Source organism: Amphiura filiformis, chromosome 14 (assembly GCF_039555335.1).
Source record: "Amphiura filiformis chromosome 14, Afil_fr2py, whole genome shotgun sequence".
In the NCBI taxonomy this organism is placed as follows: domain Eukaryota; kingdom Metazoa; phylum Echinodermata; class Ophiuroidea; order Amphilepidida; family Amphiuridae; genus Amphiura; species Amphiura filiformis.
The window spans coordinates 30,707,692-30,730,097 of record NC_092641.1 but is presented as its reverse complement, the minus strand read 5'-3'; the positions used below and the strand labels follow the sequence as shown (position 1 = coordinate 30,730,097).

At 42.6% G+C, this 22,406-nt stretch overlaps 1 protein-coding gene across 1 annotated transcript in view; it reads right to left on the bottom strand.

The window, feature by feature from the left end:
* Nucleotides 1–20,576, bottom strand: part of LOC140169354 (sortilin-related receptor-like) — a 124,102-nt gene extending 103,526 nt beyond the window's left edge. Inside the window, 1 exon segment of the mRNA XM_072192610.1 lies at nt 20,335–20,576. Coding sequence (XP_072048711.1) covers nt 20,335–20,571 — 237 coding nt within the window. The 5' untranslated portion in view covers nt 20,572–20,576.
* Nucleotides 20,577–22,406: the final 1,830 nt, after the last annotated feature.

Here is a 22,406-nt window from a genome sequence, read left to right as displayed (position 1 = left end):
TATCGTTGCCTGCTGAAGTCCTGACCTGAACTTTTCTGTCAGAAAATCTGCCACTAGAGGCACAGAGGCTCTAGTGGGAGATGTATTTCTCCTCATCGCACCATGCGTAGTAGGGAGCCAAACGCTGACTATACGTGCACGGAGGGTAGACTCGCTCTACCCCGGCGATGAGAGAAGCAGCTTCTGATGAAAAGCCTCCCTCCGCCGCCGCTCCTGATAAGGGCCATGCAGCTAACTGCAGGTGCTCTAGTGGTAGACTTGGTACCTCTACTCCGGGCATCCGGAGTAGATTTGGTAACTTTCGGGGAGTACTCGCGGCTGTGCCGCTAGTAGATCCACCATCGGTCGAAACCACAGGTGTTTCGCCAGAACGGTGCTATCAGAATGACGTTGCAAGCCTCCCTCCCGATCTTGGTCACCACCCTTGCGAGTAGTGAGATCGGGGGGAAAGCGTAAGCAGTCAGTCCTCCCCAGTCTACGGACAGAGCGTCCACGGCGAATGCCTGTGGGTCTGCGACCCTCGAGCAGTACACCGGCAGCTGATGATTGCGATGAGATGCGAACAAATCTATCGAGGGTGGTACATCACCTCGAAGATCGCTCTGGGCGACCTGCGGAGCAAGGGACCATTCTGTAGGTCCCGACACCTTTCCTCGTGACAGATCGTCCGCGAGGATGTTGGTGACTCCGCTATGTGCATCGCTCTCAACGTAATCTGCCTGGCCTTGCACCACCCTATCAGGCGTGAAAAGCGTGCAGGCACAACCGTGGTGACCTGGTGCCCCTTGTCTGTTGAGGTAGGCCACCACGGTTGTGCTGTCCACTTGGACAACGATATGAGATCCCACGATCACCTTCTCGAAATGCTGGAGAGTTCTCTCCACTGCCCAAAGTTCGAGAAGGTTGATATGGAACTCCGTCTCCGTGGCCGACCATAGGCCCGAGACTGAGTCCCGTGGATGTGGCCCCCCAGCCCAGCTTTGACGCTGCCGGTCGTCACTACGTGGCCTTTTGCACCGCTGGTGCAGGGAACCTGACACCTTGAGTCAAATTGGGCTGATGGGTCCACCACCAGAGTTCCTCTCGCGCGATCTCCGACATCGGAACCGCGAGGGATATTGGGTGACGACTGGGCCTGTAAAAGGCTAGAAGGTGTAGTTGTATAGGCCTCATGTGAAAGCGGCAGTGCAGTGCGAGGTCTACCATACTGGCCATAAGGCCCAAAACCTTCATCCATGCCACAGCGGGTGCTCCCTCTGACTCGGCCAAGAGTCGGGCACACCTCGCCATGTTCGTCACCCTCTCGGGTGAGGGCGCCATCCCTCCTTGAGGTTGATCTGGGCCCCTAAGAATAGTGGTGTTCAAGCGTCGGGACCAAATTGGATTTCTTGGCGTTGATCAGAAATCCCAGGTCCCGCACCGTACGGACTACTAACTCCACGAGACACTGTGTCTCCAGCGGGGTGCGTCCGTAAATGAACCAATCGTCCAGGTAGCAACACATGTTGACTCCCTGCGCTTCAGGTACGCTGCCACCGCCCTGACCAGGAGTGTAAACACTCTGGGGAGGTGGACAAGCGAATGGCAGGCATCGAAACTGGTAAGTTTGACCCTGTACCTTGAAGCGTAGAAACCTCTGATCTTGAGGTGCGATCGAACATGCAGATATGCGTCCGAGAGATCTAGCGATGCCGCCCACATACCCTTGATGGGGCAGGCTAGCACCGGCGAGAGTCTCCATTCTGAACCTCTTGGGCCTGATGAACTCGCTCAACGGCTTGAGGTTCAGAATGGGCCTCAGTCGCCGGTCTTCTTTGGAGCCAGAAAAAAGTGCTCCAAAACCCCTTGGTGAAAGGGGGTAGACCGACAATCGCTTGCTTCGTGAGAAGCTGAGTGACCTCTGACAGTAGTGCCCGACGCTGGGGGCCGTCTGGCGGCACTACCGTGGACCTCTGAATCGTGCAGGCGCACGAGGGTGGCTGGTAAATTCCAGTCTGTAACCCCACTGACCACTGACAATACCCAGGCGCCGGTGAGATGGCATGCCATCTCTGGGCGTAATGCACAGCGGCCGCCCACAGGGGAATCCCTGTGGGAAGTCCAAGGCCTGCCGGCATGGACTGTCGACCGCCGTGCCCTCAGGACCGATCTGGTTTGCCACCCTTAGAAGAACGGCTCTTCTTAGGGGGCTTGCCATACTGATCCAGCACTACTCTTGCGCTTCCCAGTTTTTTGGGAGGTGCTGGAGTAGCCTCGGCTCGGGTGTAGTCTGTGGTGCGCCCTGCTGAAGCCGGAGCTGGCGCTGAAGAACGCTTCGAAGACTCCCTCCTCTTGTGCTTCTTCTTCGCCTTACTGCCCTTCCCTTGGTCAGGGCAGCCTCTGACTTCTTCAGAGTGCTCTCATTGGTGGCTTTTTTCGCGCCTGTCCTCCACCGTGGCGCAAAAGGCCTGTCCAAAGAGTAGCCCCTGTCCCACCGAGGCTGACTTCTTCATTGCTTCAGCAAAGTCGGAGCCGTAAGTTGACTGGAGGGACAGACAGGCATTCTCCCAGCGGCGAGATGACATCCTATGGGCTAGGCCCATAGAACTCTCGTTGAGGTTAGCTGTTAGCACCGCTAACAGATTAACCTCATGGAAGAGTTCCGACGTTGCCCGTGGTCGTTTCGCTACCTTCCTACCGAGGTGCTCGGCAAGCGTGGTAGCGACGCTAGAGACTCTGGCTCGCTTATCGATGAGCTTTAGCTCCTCCTCCCACTGGGGGAGAACGACCCGTGCGCCTTGGCCGCTAGCGGCAGGCGCTTGGCGGCGCATGGAGCCATGTCAGGGACCCTGAGGTAGGTTTCAGTAGTCCTCCTGCGAAACACGCAGTGGAAGCGTGCAAGCACGCGGCGTCGAAGCTCCAGCGAGCCTGACAGCCCCACGAAACCTACCCTTGAGGTCCGCCGGGAATGCAAGTGCGGGCGACCCTTGTGTGGGACGCGCTAGCTGGGCATCCTACTGAAAGATGCCCTGGTCCTCCTGAACGGACTCCTCCTGAGAGAAAGCCAGGCCCAAACCTTGGGCCACACGGCTCATCACCTCAGCGGTGTCCGCAGGCAGACCATTGCTAGCGAGTTCCTCACGGGAAGCGGGGAAGGATACCTGAAGCTAGCTGCACAGTCTCATCAGACTGTGAGTCGCTACTGGTTTCATCTTCCGACTCCTTTCCCTCGCCTTCAGACTCTGACTCACTCTCTGATGAGGAAGAGATCTGACGACGGGCATCTGAAGGTGGACAGGGAGGTGTCGCCACCGTGTGGCTAGCCAACTGAACACCAGCAGAACAGGGAGTACTCCCGCTAGACCCCGAGATGCTAGCTATAGCACCCGGGATCCGCGACGCGCTCTCGCTGCTGTCGCCTAGCCCATAGCAGTGTGCGGCCTACCCTGAGCTGTATCAGGGTTAGCCACTCGCCGCCGGGTTGGGTAACAACTGGTGGTACTGCTTGCCCAACGCTAGGCGGCACTTGCCACGGTGCTAGACCGTGGAAGAAACCACCCTGCGGCGGATACCACGGGCATACCCTGTTGGTAGCTGACCCTGAAAGGATCCGCCACCAGGAAACCCCATGGAGCGGCAGTACCAGTACCGCCTCCCCTGTTGCCACAGAGACTGTGGAAACCAGGACGAATACTGCGGTACCTGCGTGGTTGTAGCGTAGGGTGCCCGGTAGGGCTCCCGGCTGCGCGCACCACTGTACCCATGCCTCACAGCGTTCCCCCGCTAGAGGATCAAGCCGTGTGTATGGGTACCCGCTATACTGGCTGTCCCTTGGCTAAAAGGAGCTTGCCTAGTATCACGGGTAGCTGAGCGTGTATACCCTCGATCAGTCACCTCGCTACCTGAATAGGCAGTATCAATCAATGGAGCCATGCTCCGCTGAATAGATAGTGATCGATCATAAGAGGGTAATTGACCCATTGACTGTAATGGATCACCCACGCTCTGCTGGCTCTCGAGGACATAAGTGGGTTGTTGATCAGCCAGGCTGTTCAAACTACCTACCCTAACCTCTTGAGCCTCGCCCAAGGTCGCTGTGTGTGGCGGACCACTCACGGCAGCTATGGGCGCGTGCATAGTGGCTACCACTGAAGTCAAGCCGTAGCTTCGTCTCGGTAGCTGCCACTGTTTGCACTTGGGTCGCTGTCCCGTGAGAGACTGCGAGCCCACCCCCGGTATAGCCGCTAGCCAGTCCCGGAGGACAGCCGGCAGCCATTCCAAGGCCCAGGGAATCACTCGGCGGTCCCACCATGGAACGCCGCCGTGTGACAACCCCAGTTGGTTCTGCTAAGCCTACACCTGAAGCGTTAGCCCCGGTATTGTCTCTGCTAAACCCATGCACGTTTTCATTACGACCCTTGCGGGAACGAAGCGTGCTGCTGCGTGCCGTGGATCAACCCAGGCAAGCCGGGTTCCACTGGCACGCGCTGCGTGCTACAGACCGGCCGAGGCAAGTCCGCTGCACGCTGTATGCTAGGACTCAACCCAGGCAAGCCCGGGGTACCCTTGGCATACTGTCCGTCGCCGGCTACTTCATGGTGCTAGACCCGCTCGTTAAGCCAGCAATAGACGGGTGTCCACCTGCGAAGCTCGCTAGAGATCTCACTGGTAGACTGGTACTCGCCTGTTAGGGTAAGTACCGCCCTGCTGCCTGCTACTAGCTTAGGCGTTAAGTCAGTGCTTTCGCTGGCTGCTAGGCCTTCGGGCTCGCTAGCAGTCCCCGGAGGGTCCGCCTGCTTGCCGGGACCGGAGCCCCAGAGGTTACCTTAGCGTGGCCCTTGCCGTCGCGCTAGTACCTACCATATCAATCTTACCTGTAGGCTTCTGTTTCTTAGTCTTCGCTTCTGTCTGTGTCGAAGACCTAAACGAGCGCTACTTTCTAAATCCTCGAAGTGGATGTCCGATAAGCCTATGCAAAAGGAAGCACACTTATTTGATTTAGAGCAATCCCTGTGGGTGTAGCAGAGTGGATGCGGTCCCACTCTGCCACAAGGAAGGGCATGATTGACAAGGCCTGGACATTGTAGTAATCGGGAGCGTACAGCACTACCCCCGAACACAAGCTCAAGCCCAATAAACAGACCCACACGCACAGTGGCTGGCGCTGATGTAGAGGTATGATATAAAAATATATATACAAAGGGATGAAAAACTGAAAACCTTTTGGGGAAGATTTGTCAGGCTGGTCCTTCGAAACCCACCGAACTCTTAGCAGTAACTTTCGTCATCAGGCCAGCGTACTGAAAGATATAACGATAGAGCACACCATAAACATAGCGATAATCACTCACCATACATGTATACACAGTACTGTACAAACATCTATTGTAACTTACTAGTCTGCTATAGTTGTTTTACGTGAGAACAAAAATAAAATGGCGTCCTAAGGGCGGCCATTTTGAAAACGTGTGTCCCGTATACGAACGGAAACACACATACAAGCTAAGTTTTTGGATCGTTTTTGTCACTTTTCTAGCCGAAAAATGTCGTCAAAACTATCTCCCTAGCGACTATACTGGTTGGTTTTTACCTCAGTGTAACAAACAAACTGTATATCTCGTCCTTTGGTTCGTAATGATACTTAGCGTTGGTAAAGAAAAATCCACACGTCTATCTCATCTAGAAACCAAGGAGGATAAGGGATGATTATCGTGTGTGACGTCACCGAATGGGTGAGTCCACTCGGGGGATCGGGGGTTTTTTGTTATTTATTCATTTATGTGGGACAAATGACTATTGGTTTTTTCCGCATCTCGGGATCGATGCAAGAAGTATCTTAATCAACATCGGAAACGGTAAGATCGACCGGTGTACTGAGTCTGAGGACTTTTGGAGCTGCAAACAGTCAAATTCAATGGTTGAAAATCGCCTGGAGAGAAATATGAGGAATGAGCAATTTTGGGGTATATTAGAGCCGAAATTTCAAAATCAAGGGTCTTTCGGAGCTCTATTTTGGTCAAATATAGGGGGTCTTTCGGAGCTGCAAAATCCAAAAAGGGGGGTATTTCCGGGGGAGCATACACGTATGGTCATTTGTGTTAAGTGCCCCCCCCCCGGCTTGACATTCCTCTTCACACATCCCTTCCATTCCCCTTTCCCCACCAATCAATATAGGGAGAACATGGGGAGCATACCAAGGGTGAAAATAAGTGGGATATGGGTGGGCGCCATTTGGCCCCCAGAAACCTGAAATGGCCCCTGTTTCCATATCAATTTTAGTTGACAAGGGGACGTTTCTAACTAAACTGGCCCCCTGGATAGTGAACCAAAAATGTCAAATTTAAAGCAACTAGTGCTTATTTTTAACATCCAGCATATCTTTTATTTTTATTGGTCCTTTGATGATTAGAAATGGCCCCTGCTTCATACATGTAGTTAAACTTGGTGAACCAGGTGCCATTTTTATGTAAAAAGTAGGCCCTGGTCCATCACCCCTTATTTTCAACCCTAGAGCATACTAAAGACAGGGATACAACTTAAGAACCTTTAATTAACAAATTCACACATTACCTTTTAAACCATTGTACACTCAAGTCTTAAGTGTTTATTTATTTATTTACTGATCGATACACATAGCTTATTAAGATTGGGGTGATTACCGTACAGGTTTTTTTCTTTATAACCCAGAATGCTCCCAGCAAGAACTGCCTAACAAACTGAGTAATAGACACCATACTGTGGCAAGACTTTTAAAAAAGAATCACAAGGTCCCAGGTTCAAGCCCTGGCCGTGCCCATGGACTGTATGTGCATTTGGTTTATCCTGATTCCATGCTCACTCTTGCAGGTTTTCCCTGGGATCTCCAGTTTCCTCCTGCTTCAAAATTAGTTGTTTGGTTATCAAAAACTTCCTTCACCCAATGGAATTTGGGGAGCTGCACAGATAATTGGTGGATGTTACAATCTAAGTGCGGATAGGTCTGCGCCAGGTTCGGCTGCAACTGGCTTAGATGATGTGATCTGATTGTGATGATTCACCATGGCAGCAAAATTACAGTGCTTTGAATCCTTCAACATCTAGCTGGAAAAAGGCGCTATATAAATCCGAAATTTCATTTTATTTTTTAGGTTTAGGATGAATTGGTTATTAATTGGAAAACAAGGTTAAGGTTCCAGTCCTAACACTCTTGTGTAATTATTGTTGGTATGCATACTCATCCCCAATTTAGTCATGCAAACACCGCTAGGTCATCCCCCCTCCATCCCACCTTTTACTTTCATATCAAAGTATCATTCAATACATGTCATCACATACATGTAGTAAATTAAGAATTTTGCTTGCTCTCAAAAGTTTGTGCCATGTTCAATAGCAGCATAGCGCAATGAAATGTAGCGCAATAATGGGTTATAAATTAATACTGAACATTACAATGATCTAAAACGCATTATTGTCTTGTTGCCATGATAACTAGTCCAATTTTACATTCGTCACCATGGCAATTGGCCCAGTTCTAAAAATATTTTGCTAATGCACATTGTAATTAAATAGTCACACTCGTTCTCAATATAATGGGATCTCTAAATACAATTTCGCTATTCCAGATATGACAACTGGCACGGCAATCAAAATTAAATTGCGCGATGGGACCACACTAAAATCCCTTTTTTGCGTGAATTGCGCTATCGCGCAAAAACTCCCGAGGCTTAATTTAATATTTGCGTGAATTTTTTCCCTCCACAGAAGATGCCCATCTTATTTTAATCTCTGGCAAAATCTGTCTTCTTTTACACCTGGTTGCTGATGAGTTAGATTTCATTAAATCACGTGCGCTTCACCGTTCCTCAAATTTTCTGCATGAATCACAGATCATTCGCAAATGGTACCAATTTTTTCTCCTATCCACTATTTTCTATGAGACTGTAAACAATCCAAAAGGGGGTGGGGGTGGTGAGAATCTGGAAATTGTGGATGGAAATTTTTTTCCAGGTCTGGGTTGCAGTAGTTTTTAACAAGTAAATAGTCACTCCAATTTCTCACTAAATTTTCAAAACTCACCTAATTAGCCCAGGTACATGTATGTGTGTGGGGGGTGGGGGGGGGCAGGTGCCCAAGTTGAATTTTGGTATGGGTATACAGTACGGTGGTCGTGCCGAACATATGAATTTAAGAACATTTGGAGGGGGGTCTAGTGAACTAAAATTGGACCAAATTAGAGGCTGTGGAATTCCAAATTTTTCTAAATTTGAGCTCAAGAGCTACAATTGTCAGAGATTCAAAAAAGTCTGTCAAAGAACTGGAGCATGATCCTAATGTGGGTCCCCGGGGGGTCACTCCCATTGTGGCCTGTACATCATCCGCGATAATGAAAACGCGTAAAAAGGGTAGTTTTTCGTGGGTAAGCACGATCTGCAGCATGTAACGCGCTTTAGGGTGTCAAAAACATGAAATATTGGGGAAAAGGGTAGCAAAATTGCAATTGCTAATACGCGGAAATGACATTTAGGGTATGACATTTGATGCAAGGAATAAAATCCCTGTTTAGGGTATTGTTTTAGCCAAGGGTAAAATCCTTGTTTAGGGTGCTTTTCAAAAGTTGATTATCGCGGGCCGGATGGTGTACAGGTCACAATGGGAGTGACCCCCCCCCCGGGTGTGGGTCTTAAGGAACTGCCAGAGAGCCTTAAAAAGGACCTTACCCGTACCACCTGATACAACTAAAGTGAGTGCCCCCAGGCTTACTTGACTGCAGTGCCTAACTTACGTATACTCCCTTTTAAAGTACCGGGATAGTATAGCAAAAAATAATATTAAAAGAAGTCATTTTGTTTACTCAGAATGAAATAAAATTGATTGAATGCTCCAGAAAAGAGATATAACATAAACTGGGTTATAAAAGCAACATTCAGAACTTCTGGAGACTAGAGCTAATAGAGAATATACCAATATATCTGTTGAAATCAAAAAAAGTTTTTCTTGACCAAGTTTTTAAAAAACAGAATTCAGTAGTCTGAATTTCCAAACATTTAGGCCCTAAAATATAAGTATATTGTTTACACAGTCTGCCAGTTGCATGTACACATTGTGTAATATCAGAACAGCAGACCTGTATTTACATGCAGTTATTGCAGTTTAATGGGCTATTCAGGGCTATTCCAGTTGAAATCCACACACCCTCTGTGGAAGAAAACCGTAATTTTCCACACAGGGGGTGTGAATTTCAAATGGGGCCACCTAAATGGGTGACTCCTTTTGAAATCAACACCCCCTGGCCTGTGTGTGAGATTAAGGTCATGTCTTCCATAGGGGGTGTATGTATTTCAACTGGAACAGCCCATTCTATTGTTTCACGGCCCACTGAACCTGACCTTCGCAGGTACAACACAGTACCAATACTACGGACCACAATGGCCTCATCCCAATGGCATTGTTCAATAACCTCAATTAAACAATCATAGTGCGAAATTTAACCTCAAGTTGCAGGTTATGAGTTTTTGTAACCAAATTTTCAGAGGTCATTCAATGAATGTGCAAATGTATTGGGATTAAAGAACTGTGCACTGATTGATGAGCTTCTTGTGGATCCTAGTACCAGCACAATTGAATGACTATGGAGTCATATTACCAGGGACGTCCCAAAATGACATGGTGTTCCTAAAAATAGCAGTACTATTTGATTAGGGTTCCCTGCCATTCGAAAAGTATGGTTGGCTGGTCCCAAATATTATTTTATTTATAATATAAATTTATTTGTTTATTTTGCCGTCTATCACTGTCTGGGACAGCATTAGTGCACCATCAATTGACAATATTGCATTACTTGGAAGTTACTTCCAGAAAAATGGCGACCACTATAAACGTAACTTCAAAGTCCATTCCCTGCAAAATTGCAGTTCTATGTATGGGGATATGAAATTGTTATGTACACAATAACTTAAAAAGTCCAACAGAAGAACGGTTTGTGTTTATAATATCTTGGCCTATACGTGTACTAGTGTTGGGCGATTATATCACTTTTTTCCTAGTCAACTATTTGGCAGCAAATAGTCGCGACTACGACGATAATTGTGACTACGACTATAGTCGCAAGTTCTATCTGTGGTCAAAATTGAAAACTGCTATATTTTGTCAATTTGGCACACAAATTATGAAGTACCACTATACCAGTTGTAAACCCTCATCCTCAAGTTTCTGGTGTCCAAATTTCATATTTTTATATTATTTCCCTACATGTACATTGTATGTGGATTAAGGGGGTACTACACCCCTGTCCAATTTTGTGCCTATTTTTGCATTTTCCTCAAAAAGTATAGCACATTGGTGACAAGTAAGATATGTATATTATAGGGGCAAGGACTACAACTACTGTACTGAAAATTCAGCAACTCAAGCCAAGTAGTTATTGATTTATTGATCAAATATTGGTTTTTTCCCTCATTTTTGACTGTAACTCCACAACTGTTGTCTGTGCTGAAATAAAATTTCCAGTGCAGTAGTTGTAGTCCTTGCCCCTATAATATTCATGTATATGGTCATTTTCACGGTAAAGGGTGTAACTTTGGATTTTTAACATTTTGATCCGTAGCGTTCTAATAAAGCCACAGAATTCCATGATTTTTGGCCACATAAGTCATCTAGTTAGCAGCTACCTTGGGTAGCATAATCATCTTCGGGAGTTACTGCGTTCAGTTTTAGCAGGCTTAAATGTACCTAATATTGCCATTTTGAAAAACTATAAAAAACAGTAACATTTTTGTAAAACCCTGTGTTTTCTTCAGTTAGTTCATGGATAATTTTTCTTATCCTGAAAGTACGGTCATATGTTCTGTAAACACTGCTACATTAGATTTAATTGTGAACAGCCCTGTATTTTTGAGAACCGGACTTCGAGATTTGTCGTTTCGGAGGCTTCATTTTCCGTTAACAATTGTTAACAAACTTTGTGGGTATAGCTTTGGTTCATAATTCTTGGTTATTTCTTCACTTCTTCTTGATTCATAACAGTTGATATCTTAACTTGAAATGGGTAACAAAAATTAGTCGATTTGCAAGCTTTTAAAATTTTTATAAAATCTTGACTTCAAGGAGCCATTTTTCCGTTAACTTTTTTGAAGCCTCCGAAACAAACTGTTCAGCAAGCTTGGGCAAATAAAAATAAAAGAGCTCATCCAATCTATTTACCAAAATGTAGCAAAGTAGATCCTCAAGTCACTTGTTTTTAAATCGTGGAGATATATATCACCGTTTGAAAATGGGACCCAATACAAACTTTCCGTTAACAATTGAAGCCTCCGAAACAAATGAAGCCTCCGAAACAACAATAAGATTAATTATCATCTATGCATATCTAAATTGGTGTTTCATACTGATATCTGCATTGTAATTGTTACTTGATATGTGCAGAATGTCATAAATTAAAAAAATTGTTGATGTTATGGTTAATGTTTGAAAAATATACTGATACCCAAAAAGCCTGTTTCGGAGGCTTCACATGCAAAAAACACCATACTTAACAAATGGGTGAAAAAGTTAACATGCTATAAATCTACAATATCTGCCGCATAGAATCATTGATTCAATACACACAAGAAAATAACAGCTTAGATGATCCCAACAGTGTTGTTTTCAAAAAAAATACTTCTGCAGTGTTTAGCCATTGTTAACATGAAGCCTCCGAAACAAAAAACATGACTTGCTGTGATAATTTAATTTTTGTCACAACTGAAATTCAATACTTAGAAGCAAAGCATGAAAATTGGTAATTGTGATATTTTTTACCTATTTTTTCATGTCAACTTGCAGTAGTTAGCCAAATATTTTACTTTTATGATCACCTGTGTTGTTAACTGAAGCCTCCGAAACACAAATCGCTTGAATTGCCAATTCTAAAAATAACTCCAATTTCTGTGAAACTTGGCTGGGAGGTTCCTTTTATCAAGTAGTATTTGTACATGAAGTTAGACATTCAAATTATTTTAGGAACCCAATTAAAACTTAAAAAATATGTTTAAGGTTGGGAAATTTCCATTGTAAATGACACTTTATGTTAAAAATTTTCAAAACTGCAATTACAAACATAGCAAAACATGGTATAAAATGTAACTTATATCTGTTGACTTACTTTGGAATGGGATTTCACATGTATTCCAGCTTTCATGTCATAATTTTCTGAGCTTATGTAAAATACATTGTTTCTTGGATTTTAACCAAAATGTTATGGAAATGTCAATTTTTTTATTAGAAATCAAAAGGTTTAAGCCTTGAAACATTATTTTACTGGAATTTAAGTTGCTCCTATGCATGATTTCAGTAAACAGAAACATATTTAAGTGGTTTGAAATTTTGACCATAAAAATCAAAAGTTACACCCTTTACTGTGAAAATGACCATATCTTACTTGTCCCCAATGTGCTATAATTTTTGAGAAAAATGCAAAATTAGGCACAAAATTGGGCAGGGGTGTAGTACCCCCTTATACAGTTTAAAGCCAAGGGAACCTAAAAGCAATATGGGCATGTCCAGCTGGGCTCTTGGTACATACTTCAAATCAAGGCTCCCACTAGCCTTCAAAAACACTGCGTCCGATCGGACGCACAACTGTAAAACCTGGTCGTGAAATGCACATCCCACAAATTTGTGTGTGTCCTTTTGTGTGTCCGTATATGTTGATATGTTGGGCAACAGGGAATACAATTGTACAAAGCCCCAAATTGCCGGTATTGCATTGCATTACATCGCAGTTTGATGCAAATATTTGACTATTTCCTTCTATTTTCCTGATGAGATTTTAAAGATTTATGTTTATATTATTGTCAATAACAAATTATAACACTATTACAGGTATTATAGTTTAGAAAGTTGTATTTTTGCTCTCGTGTTTGAATGAAAGCTTAAAGTTGTCCACACGCGCGCCCAGCTGCCGTAAGAATTTTCATTGACTGGTTGACCTTGGGAGATGTTCGCAAAAATAGGACAACTTCAAATATCTTGAGAGTTGTTTATATGAAAGGTCAATAACTCGTTTACTGATTGGTCCATTGGTCTATGTGGTGCTAAAATATTAATTTATCACAATGCAGGTTTGGAAAATACTAAAAATATTTATTTTATTACATGGAAAGTAGATTGAGTAAGCTTATAACCGATTTTGATTTGAAATTCATGTGCGTCCACTCGGATCAGGCCTCGAAATAAGCCAGAATTTCTGAGAGCCATTTGGGCCCTTGATCTTAAATGTTTGAGGGCCCTCACAAATGTTTGTGGGCCCGAATTTGGGCCATTGTTTTTAACCTATGAACCCCATAAAAAAGTGAGAAAAATTGCCACAAATTTTGCGGGCCATTTGGGCCCGCTGGATATATGTCTTCTGTGGGCCCTCGCTGATTTTCAGGGGCCGAGGGCCCTTGGGCTCTCCTTATTTCGAGCCCTGACTCGGATGCAAGGCATTGATGCAGCTTGCTGAACAGTGCGTCCAACAATAGAAAATCGCATCCTGGACGCATGGACACGCCTTAGCGGGAGCCTTGCTTCAAATAGATCTATTGTTTGTATGATAATTTGTAAATATGTGTTCAAGGTCCTGATACATGGTTCTTTTTCTATGCGAGATTTTGTGCAAAAATAAGTTACCTCTACCCATTGCTACCTTCAGATGTTAATAAATAATGTGAATAAAAACACCAGGTAGTGGTATAGTAGTAAATTTGTATCTGTTAATAAAGTAAATACTACATGTATAGGTGAGTTGACCTCAATGTTTATCAACAAAGGCAAAGGACTGCTATATCACTATGCATGAACGAACTGCATACAACCACCATGCACTGTTCAATAGCCTTATGATGTGGCGGGAGTTTTTAAGGAGCGCAATTCCGGGGCGCAATTGCGCTAACGCTCCTTGGCGCTCTCCTGAATTCTGATCCTTTAGCGCAATTCACTACGCTAGCGCGAGTAAACCAAACCCATCAATACGGCGCAGCGCATTGAACTTCATAATAACCTATGCTACACGTACCACAGGTTTACACCCTATCAGATGTCATTGTCAATTGTTCAAATAAATTAAGTACAGTTTGCCCTAATATTCCATCTCCAGTCGCTACGATATTGGTATGATTAGCCTAAAGTGGCACACTAAAACATTGTTCAAAAGTGGCACACTAAAACATTGTTCAATGAGTAAATAATATTTTGGAAGTATCTATATAAATAAAAGGAAGGTGTAAACAATTTTGGCTCCCTCTCACAATAAAATCACGCTATTATTCAACTCCATACATTTTTTTCCATTTGTAGCTTAATATGACTTAAAATATAGGATACTTTATTTGTTATGAATTAAGGAGTAAGTAGTTAATTAATTAAGTTTAATACAAAGGTCAGGGAACTTTATGAGTGTTAAAAGTTCATTGACATAGAGTAACAAAAACTAAACATATCACTTCTCACACCAGACAGTTATACATGTATGTACATGTAGTGGGGTTTATAATATATGTCAAACATAGGGGTATTCCCTGTTCTGCTTTAGTATATGGAATGTCAAATTAGAGTTGCTTAAAAAGGGACATTTGTCACGTTATACAAGGAATATTATAAATCAGTTCTATTGCACAACCTTACAACATTATCACTGATTATAGCAGGAACAGGCCTATACTATTATTAAAGGGGCACTTCGTGATCCACAGCCTCATCCCCCACTTTTCTCAAAAAAAGTTGAGATTTTTATATCACTGGAAACCTCTGGCTACATAATGTTTATGTACAAAATATTTCTTGCAGATTAATTCGCTTTGCAAAGATATCGTGAAATTTGACTTTTGTTCTGGTGCACCAGAACGAAATTACAACGCATTGTCTATGGAGCAGTATAATACACATAATCATGCATAACTCGCAAACGCAAAATCGGAATCAACTGAAATTTTGGGAATAGGTTTTTTTCGTGGATATGTACTGAAAAATGTCATAAGAAGAGGATGCTAGGATCACGAAATACTCCTTTAAATGCATTGAACAACTACAGAACCAGTAATGTTGGTAACAGAGCTTTATGTGGGTTATAAGGTCATTCCTCCCAGATTGCCCAACAAGTTGAAACAGTAGAGGAATTTTTCTGTTAGAGCAGGGATGTGAGTCAGAATAGTTAAATGAGGGCAATCATTTTAACCCCAAAACAGTGATGTAGACAGGATCACAGTGTTTCACTGGGGGGGTATAAAATATGTTTCAGAGGTGGCCTGGGGCAAAGGGGGGGGGTGGGCAGAGAAATATTTTTTATATATTAGGCCTACATTACATTCCCCAGTATAGGCCTAAAATGAGGGCAGTCCTTTAGCCCCTACAGTTTTGTAGACAGGATCGTAGTGTTCAGAGGGGCCCACAGCAGGGGGGATTAGGGATATATAAATTTGTTTCAGAGGTGGCCCAGGGAGGGGGGCAAGGAAATATTTTTATTATTACATTATATAACCCGGTATTATTTTACATTTCAAATGTCGCACCTTCTAAATATAAAACATAATAACGGTGACATGCACATGATGTGCGGTCGCAACTTCCAACATGGGGGAATTGAGGGAAGACCTTACAAATAAGTTCTTCGGGGGAAATTCTTAATTCTAAAAAGTACGGTAATAAAATTATTATAGGATAAATAATCTATCTACACCAAGACACAATCATTACCATCACCGTTTACCATAAACCACTCCCATTTACTAACCGCTCCAGTTCACTCAACTAGCGGGGACCCGCGCGAAGCGCGGGTCTCCCGCTATTTATAATATATTAAATCATAGGCCCGTTATCGATTGTCGAAAAGTATCAATAGTTGGAAAATTCATAGACTTCCGACATGTTGGTACACTCAATGGTAGTATCGATACACACATGCTTAGATTATCCCAAATTACCGGCTCCCAATTCCAAGCTGAGCCATATCATGTTGTCTCAAACCCCTCCAGAAGATTCCCCGAAAGACATTGAAATCGCTGAATTTCAATCAAAACGAGCAAAAAGAAGCGATGTCTGGGATCATTGCGGTTTCCTGAAAGAGGATGGAGTCGTAAATAAAACAATAACTGTGTGTAAATTGCATCTTGAAAATGTGTTGAATATATCGATTCTGTGTCAATATGTCGCATAATTTGCTTCCGCTATATCGACTTCAAAAAACTGTATCGATAACAGGCCTATTAAATCAAATTAATTAATTGAATCATTAAATAAACCACCGCAGCATACAGATACTACGGAAATGTAAAAATAGTGTTTTAATAGCAAAAGTAATCAATAATACCGTACATTTAAAAATATACAAGTTTTTGTATCACTGGGGTAAAAGAATATAAACATGTAAATTACCTAATTAGCTTGATTAGTGAATCAAAAATACAGGTACAATGTCTAGTGATCCATAAGAACTCTTAATTCCTTAGATACGGTAACAATACAACATGTGTTGTTTGGGCCACCCTGAAAGTATACAGTTGCTGTGAATCTGAATATGCATAAAGCTTCATCCAAATGATTTTCTGCCAATCTTTACTTAGTAATATTCAAAATCAAAGAATTGTTAATTTGACCATGATTTTTCATGTAAATTATCGACACATTTTTGACCACCCTGTATCTATGCAATCAAAGTACTTGACCGGTAAAAGTTCCATATGACTGGGTGGGCAATTGAGTTAGATGTATTAAACATGAGTCAAAACTTTACATTATCAATGTATGTTCAGGGGTGACCCCCGTAACTGAATTAATATTTTTGTCCTAATTTTTTTTGTTACACCCTGTATATTATATGAGTCACCCTGTATAATGACTCCCATTGTATCATTTTTGAAATCGCTTGAGTATATGCTCTCAGAATATACTTTTATAGGGTTCTCATGTAAACCTATTGAGTTATAGCACCAAACCTGTAAAAGCATGTGATTTGTTTGAAAAATGCACATATCACGCAATTGGTACCCAGTATAAAAAACATGACCTAATATACCAGTGCATTTTGCGTAGTATGAAAACCATCGGGCACTCTGTGCCCCATTAGTGCCCCATTAAAAAAAAAACCATTGGGTGGCAAAGACCAAGTAGCCCCATGGGTCAGGCTACTTCTTTGCCAGGCATATTTTGAAGCAAGTTCAACCTATGATTAGGGCTTCTTTGCCACTTTGGGTTTTTACCATTTTTTTGCTCTAATTCTTAAAAAAATGGCAAAATACTTGTTTAGCTTTAGGGTATGTTTTGCACGCGCTGAGTAATACTCGTTTAGGCCTTAAAGGTGCATTTCGATAGTCCATACCTGCTGAGCATGGTGTGTCCATCAAGTCACCCCCCGGGCTAGCTCGTTCACGTGGCGGTTCTGTTGTCCCACAGGTAGGGTGCATCTCTTGCCCCTCATGTTACCCAAATTTCTTGTCCCTAGTCTCAAAATGTTCCATTGGTCAAAATATTACCCCATACCAAATTTAAAATTATTCAAGTCGTTTAGGGGGCCTCCGTGGCGTTGAAATTGTTGGTCAATGGCCATACCATATGCATAAAGCAGCTATTTTGTTTTGCATGGTTAACATTAGAAATTACTGCTGCCTTATGTATTTTGTTCATGTAGTCAGGACTATTAATGAATCAAGATGTTAAAATAGTCCAACTCAAAAAATAAAACATAAGGGAGCTATCTACAGAGGTCAAGTTTATGTAAACATAAATGGCTGCCCTTTGCTGTATTTACTGTGTAATTGTGAATTTGCTTCGATATACATATCTTTACTGTTTTCGTGCCAAATTTGACCTATTAGGCTGATACTACTACAGAAGAGTGATCGCACACTTGCAAGTTGTACAATTTCTAGACCTTGCTCAATTTGATGAGACAGTACAGCATCATGTTAAATACATTTTTAAAAAAGAATGGAAGGCTAAGGTCCTTCAAATCTTCAGACCGCAGCTCTCAGCAGAGATGATTTTGCGAAGTTATGAATTGCATTAGTGAGCAAACTCAGAAGTTAAGTTTAAGATTCCAGAGCATTGTAGATGCTAGGCCAGATGAATGGCAAAACTTTTGTTCCCAAAATCTGCTTGAACTTGAATTGAGGTTCCAATCCAAGAACTACATGTACCTCATGGAAATATTCATAGGCCTATACAAAGGTTAGTATGTGAATCATATAATTTCAAAAGGTGCCAGTTAAATCATATTACATAAAAGAAAGTTGCAATGTAAAACCATACAAAATGGTACACTTTGCAGTTGCATTCTCCAGTGACATTTGACTAAGTACCAACACAGGAGAAGCACTAGCTTAAACGGCAACAACAAAGACAATGTATAAAGCTGAATAAGGTAAATGATCATGCCAGTACCAGTCGGAGATACCCAAATCAAGATTTGAAGAACCTCAGTCCTGTGTGTGTTGTCTCATCAAATTCAGCAAGGTCTAGATGCAAGTGTGTGATCACTATAGTCTGTAGTAGTAACTATCAGCATAACGGTTCAAAGTTGGCATGGAAACAGGAAAGTTATGAATATTTAAGTAATTTCACAATTACACAGTAAAGACAGCAAAGGGCAGCCATTTATGTTTACATAAACTTGGTCCTTGTAGATAGCTCCCTTTTGTTAAATTTTGGGACATGAGCTGTTTTAACATCTTGAATCATAATAGTCCTAACTACATGGGCAAAATACTTAAGGCAGCAGTAATTTCTAATGTTAATCATGCAAAACAAAATAGCTGCCTTATGCATATGGTATGGCAATTGACCAACAATTTCAACGTCACGGAGGCCCCCCTAAACGGCTTCGGGTATGGGGTAATATTTTGACCAATGGAACATTTTGAGACTAGGGACAAGAAATTTGTGTAACATGAGGGGCAAGAGATGCACCCTACCCACAGGCCTACTAAACGTAGATTGCCTGGCGATCAGAGTGTTATCGTCAGAGCACCTCGGACATATGCGGACTACCCCCGGGCATGCCGGGACAAAAACTCTGATGATCATGACTCATGTTGTACGTTGTTGAATCAAAATGCAAAAAAAGTATGACAGAATCTTTCACTTGCATAATTACTGATCAATTTGAATTTAAGGATGCTATGTCACATTTTGAAGTCCAATTTGATACAATTATTACAAAATATTAAAATAACATTTATTTTGTAAACTGTACGCGGAAACAGTATACCTGATCTCATGTACCAATACCTTGTGTATTGGTACATGATTCGGCGGGTATACTTCAGCAATAGCGAATAAGTGGTCGTTTTTTACTCTTTTCAAAACGTCACATGTACACCAAATACAGCCCCGAAATGGTCTACTTTTAGCGTGCCTTAACTCCGAAACAGTTTAGTCAAAGTTAAAAATGCGATCCCCAACCCTTTGCTTACCTTGGACGAATTTGCAGTATTTTCCGCTAGCTCCGTGTTGAAAAATGTCCGGTACTTGCCCGGTACAAACATAGAAATGGCCACATTTGCTTCAGTCCTGGTATGAATATTTCTTCCGTAATCCAATGGTTCCAACGTGGGCATCACGATGATAGTCTCCTACACAACCAGATTGTGTCGGCCTGACGCTCGTAGGTCCTAAAAGTGAGGACAGCGTGAGCTCTTACCTGCGTAAAGTCTGTTCGACAAAGGCAATAAGGATGATTGACAGCGCCGTTCATTGGGCGGAGCCATTATATTACGTCATGACAGCAGACAGGTTGCGCTGTTCTCTGACCTTGACTGTTCGTCACGTAGACATACCGTGACCTGGGTACACGCATACAAAGCTGGGGGATGCGATTGCGGCCGCCATTTTGACACGCGGTATCTACTCTTCAGAAAAATTCATTTTGGTGACGTTTTATATCAAACAATTTTCGATAACAGATTTCTACTAGGATTTCAATTTTTAAAATGAAGATGCATGTAGTTTTGAGGAATAACACGGGATGTTTCGAGTTTTATTTCAACTGGTGGTGTAGGAAGGTGAGTGAATTCGTGAATGAGGCCGGGGATTGAGGTTTCGTTGTTTCAACGATCCGATAGTAGGATACTGAAACGTAGGCTAAAATGTCTAATGACGCCATGTTTACATGAAAACATTAGCTGTTGCGAGGTCAGTGTCGTTGAATTCGTTACCTAAATTTCTTTCAGGATATTCTGATTTCACTTATTTATGATGTGTACGAAAATTCACCATATAAACTCAAAAGTGTGAATGCAAGCTGTTATTGCTGACAATAGAAACATTGTTGCAAGGTCATTAAAAACAGGTATGTATTACAGACGTACTTTGGCCGAAACGAGATACAGGCCAGTTAGGCAGTCTACGGGAAACAGTACGTAAGCTTACCGTCGTAACATCAACATTTGCATCGCCATGAGTCGCCGATCGAACAGCACGTCGAGGAGATGGGGCCTCCATTTCCCCTTCCGCCGTCCGTCGTATCCTCGCATAACCATCCCCTAAATCTCTATGTGAATACTCTGGAGCTAAATGTATTGTTTTTGCTTTGGAACCTATTCTAAATGAGCTGCAAATTGGTAAAATCAAGGCGATCACGACGAGAAAGTATTTCCCCATCGCCATGTTGGCTGCCATGATTGTTTATAAAAAGTAATTTTAAATATAGCTGGGTGAGAGTCAATTATATATTTTATTAATTTTTTCAGAAGTAACTTTAGGATAAAAGTATTATATTTGCATAGCATATCAACAATATTAATTATTTGGTCATAATAATATAACTTAATATAAGTAAAATTCCAACATTGGAAAAGCAGATTTTCTTGGCCCAGCTGTTTTCAGTTAATGTCATAACCAGCAGAGAGAATGAATGCGGAGGCTATGCACGAAGAATAAATTATTACTCAGAAAGTTTCTGAGAGCATTTGAGTCACATACCCCCCACACACACACACGCACACACCCCTCCCCGAACGTCTGTTAGGGATGTACAGTAATTATGGGCCCTGGGAGTAATATCGAACAGCGTTCCAAAAAGAAGTCCCCCCGGCCTGCTCAATCGCTTGTGTATTCCGGCTCCACCTGCTCACGGTCGCATTTGCACTTGCCAAATTTGTCAGTGAGATCCAAATTTGAAAACCTTAAATGGTCTAGATATATATTACGAGCGCAGCGAGCATGAAAATTTGCATAAATTTAGGCCATTATAAGTTCTTCGGAGCACTTTATTCAGGGTGCCCGGGAGGGCGCCGGTGACTCAGTGGTATGTCCAAAATCGCTCAGTGACCCCCTCTTGGCTGGTCAAAAATGGCTTGCGTTCCCTGGCTGGCCAAATTCTCTCCCCCCTAAAAAACCCAAAAAAACATTAGGCCCTAGGCCTACACCCCCCCGCCCACGGGTTCATTATTGCACAGCCCTGTGAGAAGACATCATGAGCTAAAACAGGGCTAAATTTCTCCTAAAATTATCCAAATAAAAATAGAATTTTTTTGATTGTTTGTTAGGCACTTTAGAGGTGCAAGTCTTCCAAAGCTTCGAGACAGAATGTACCCCGGTATGTGGTGCGGACTGGTGCCCGGTGGGGGTGTGGGGGTGTGTGTGTGCGGTGCCTTTTAATTTTGAGTGCCATAAAATGACAACTAGAGCGGTTACCGCACCATAGCTGAACCATGGGGATTTGGCAGTATATTGTGGTATATGTATATCACTCCTTTATAACCCCTTAATGCCCTTAAATGAATATTAAAATATTTTAAACATGTTTAGAATGTCATAAAGATCATTGCATTTAAATATCAGTTCAATTGGAGCATTTTGAAAACTTGACCTTTGACCCCTTTATGACCCCTAAATGATCTTAAATGAATATTGGAATATTTTAAACATGTTTAGAATGTCATAAAGATCATTGCATTTAAATATCAGCTCAATTGGAGTATTTTTGACAACTTGACCTTTGACCCCTTTACGACCCCTTAATGACCTTAAGTGAATATTAAAATATTTTAAACATGTTTAGAATGTCATAAGGATCATTGCATATAAATTTCAGCTCGATTGGAGCATTTTTGGTTAAAATGACCTTTTTTGACCCCTGTGACCCCTTGGATGACCTCTGAATTTAGAAAATATTTTTATTATAGGCCTATTCTTTACTTCTTTCTCTTTTATTTGACACCACTTGGGGGTTCATACCTTCGTGGCATTTAAAGATATGTCCATTTCAGACCAAATGGTTGGTAAGTAAGTAAGTAAGTAAGTAAGTAAGTAAGTAAGTAAGTAAGCAAGTAAGTAAGCAAGTAAGTAACATACACTCATATAGGCTGATACCATTTCATGGTTCAGCAAAAATGAAATCAAATTTCCAAGCGGTTGATGTTCCAAGATCGAAAACTATTTGGAACTTATTACAAATGTAATAACGTCATTCGTCCGTCAGGTAGTATGAAGTGGTATCA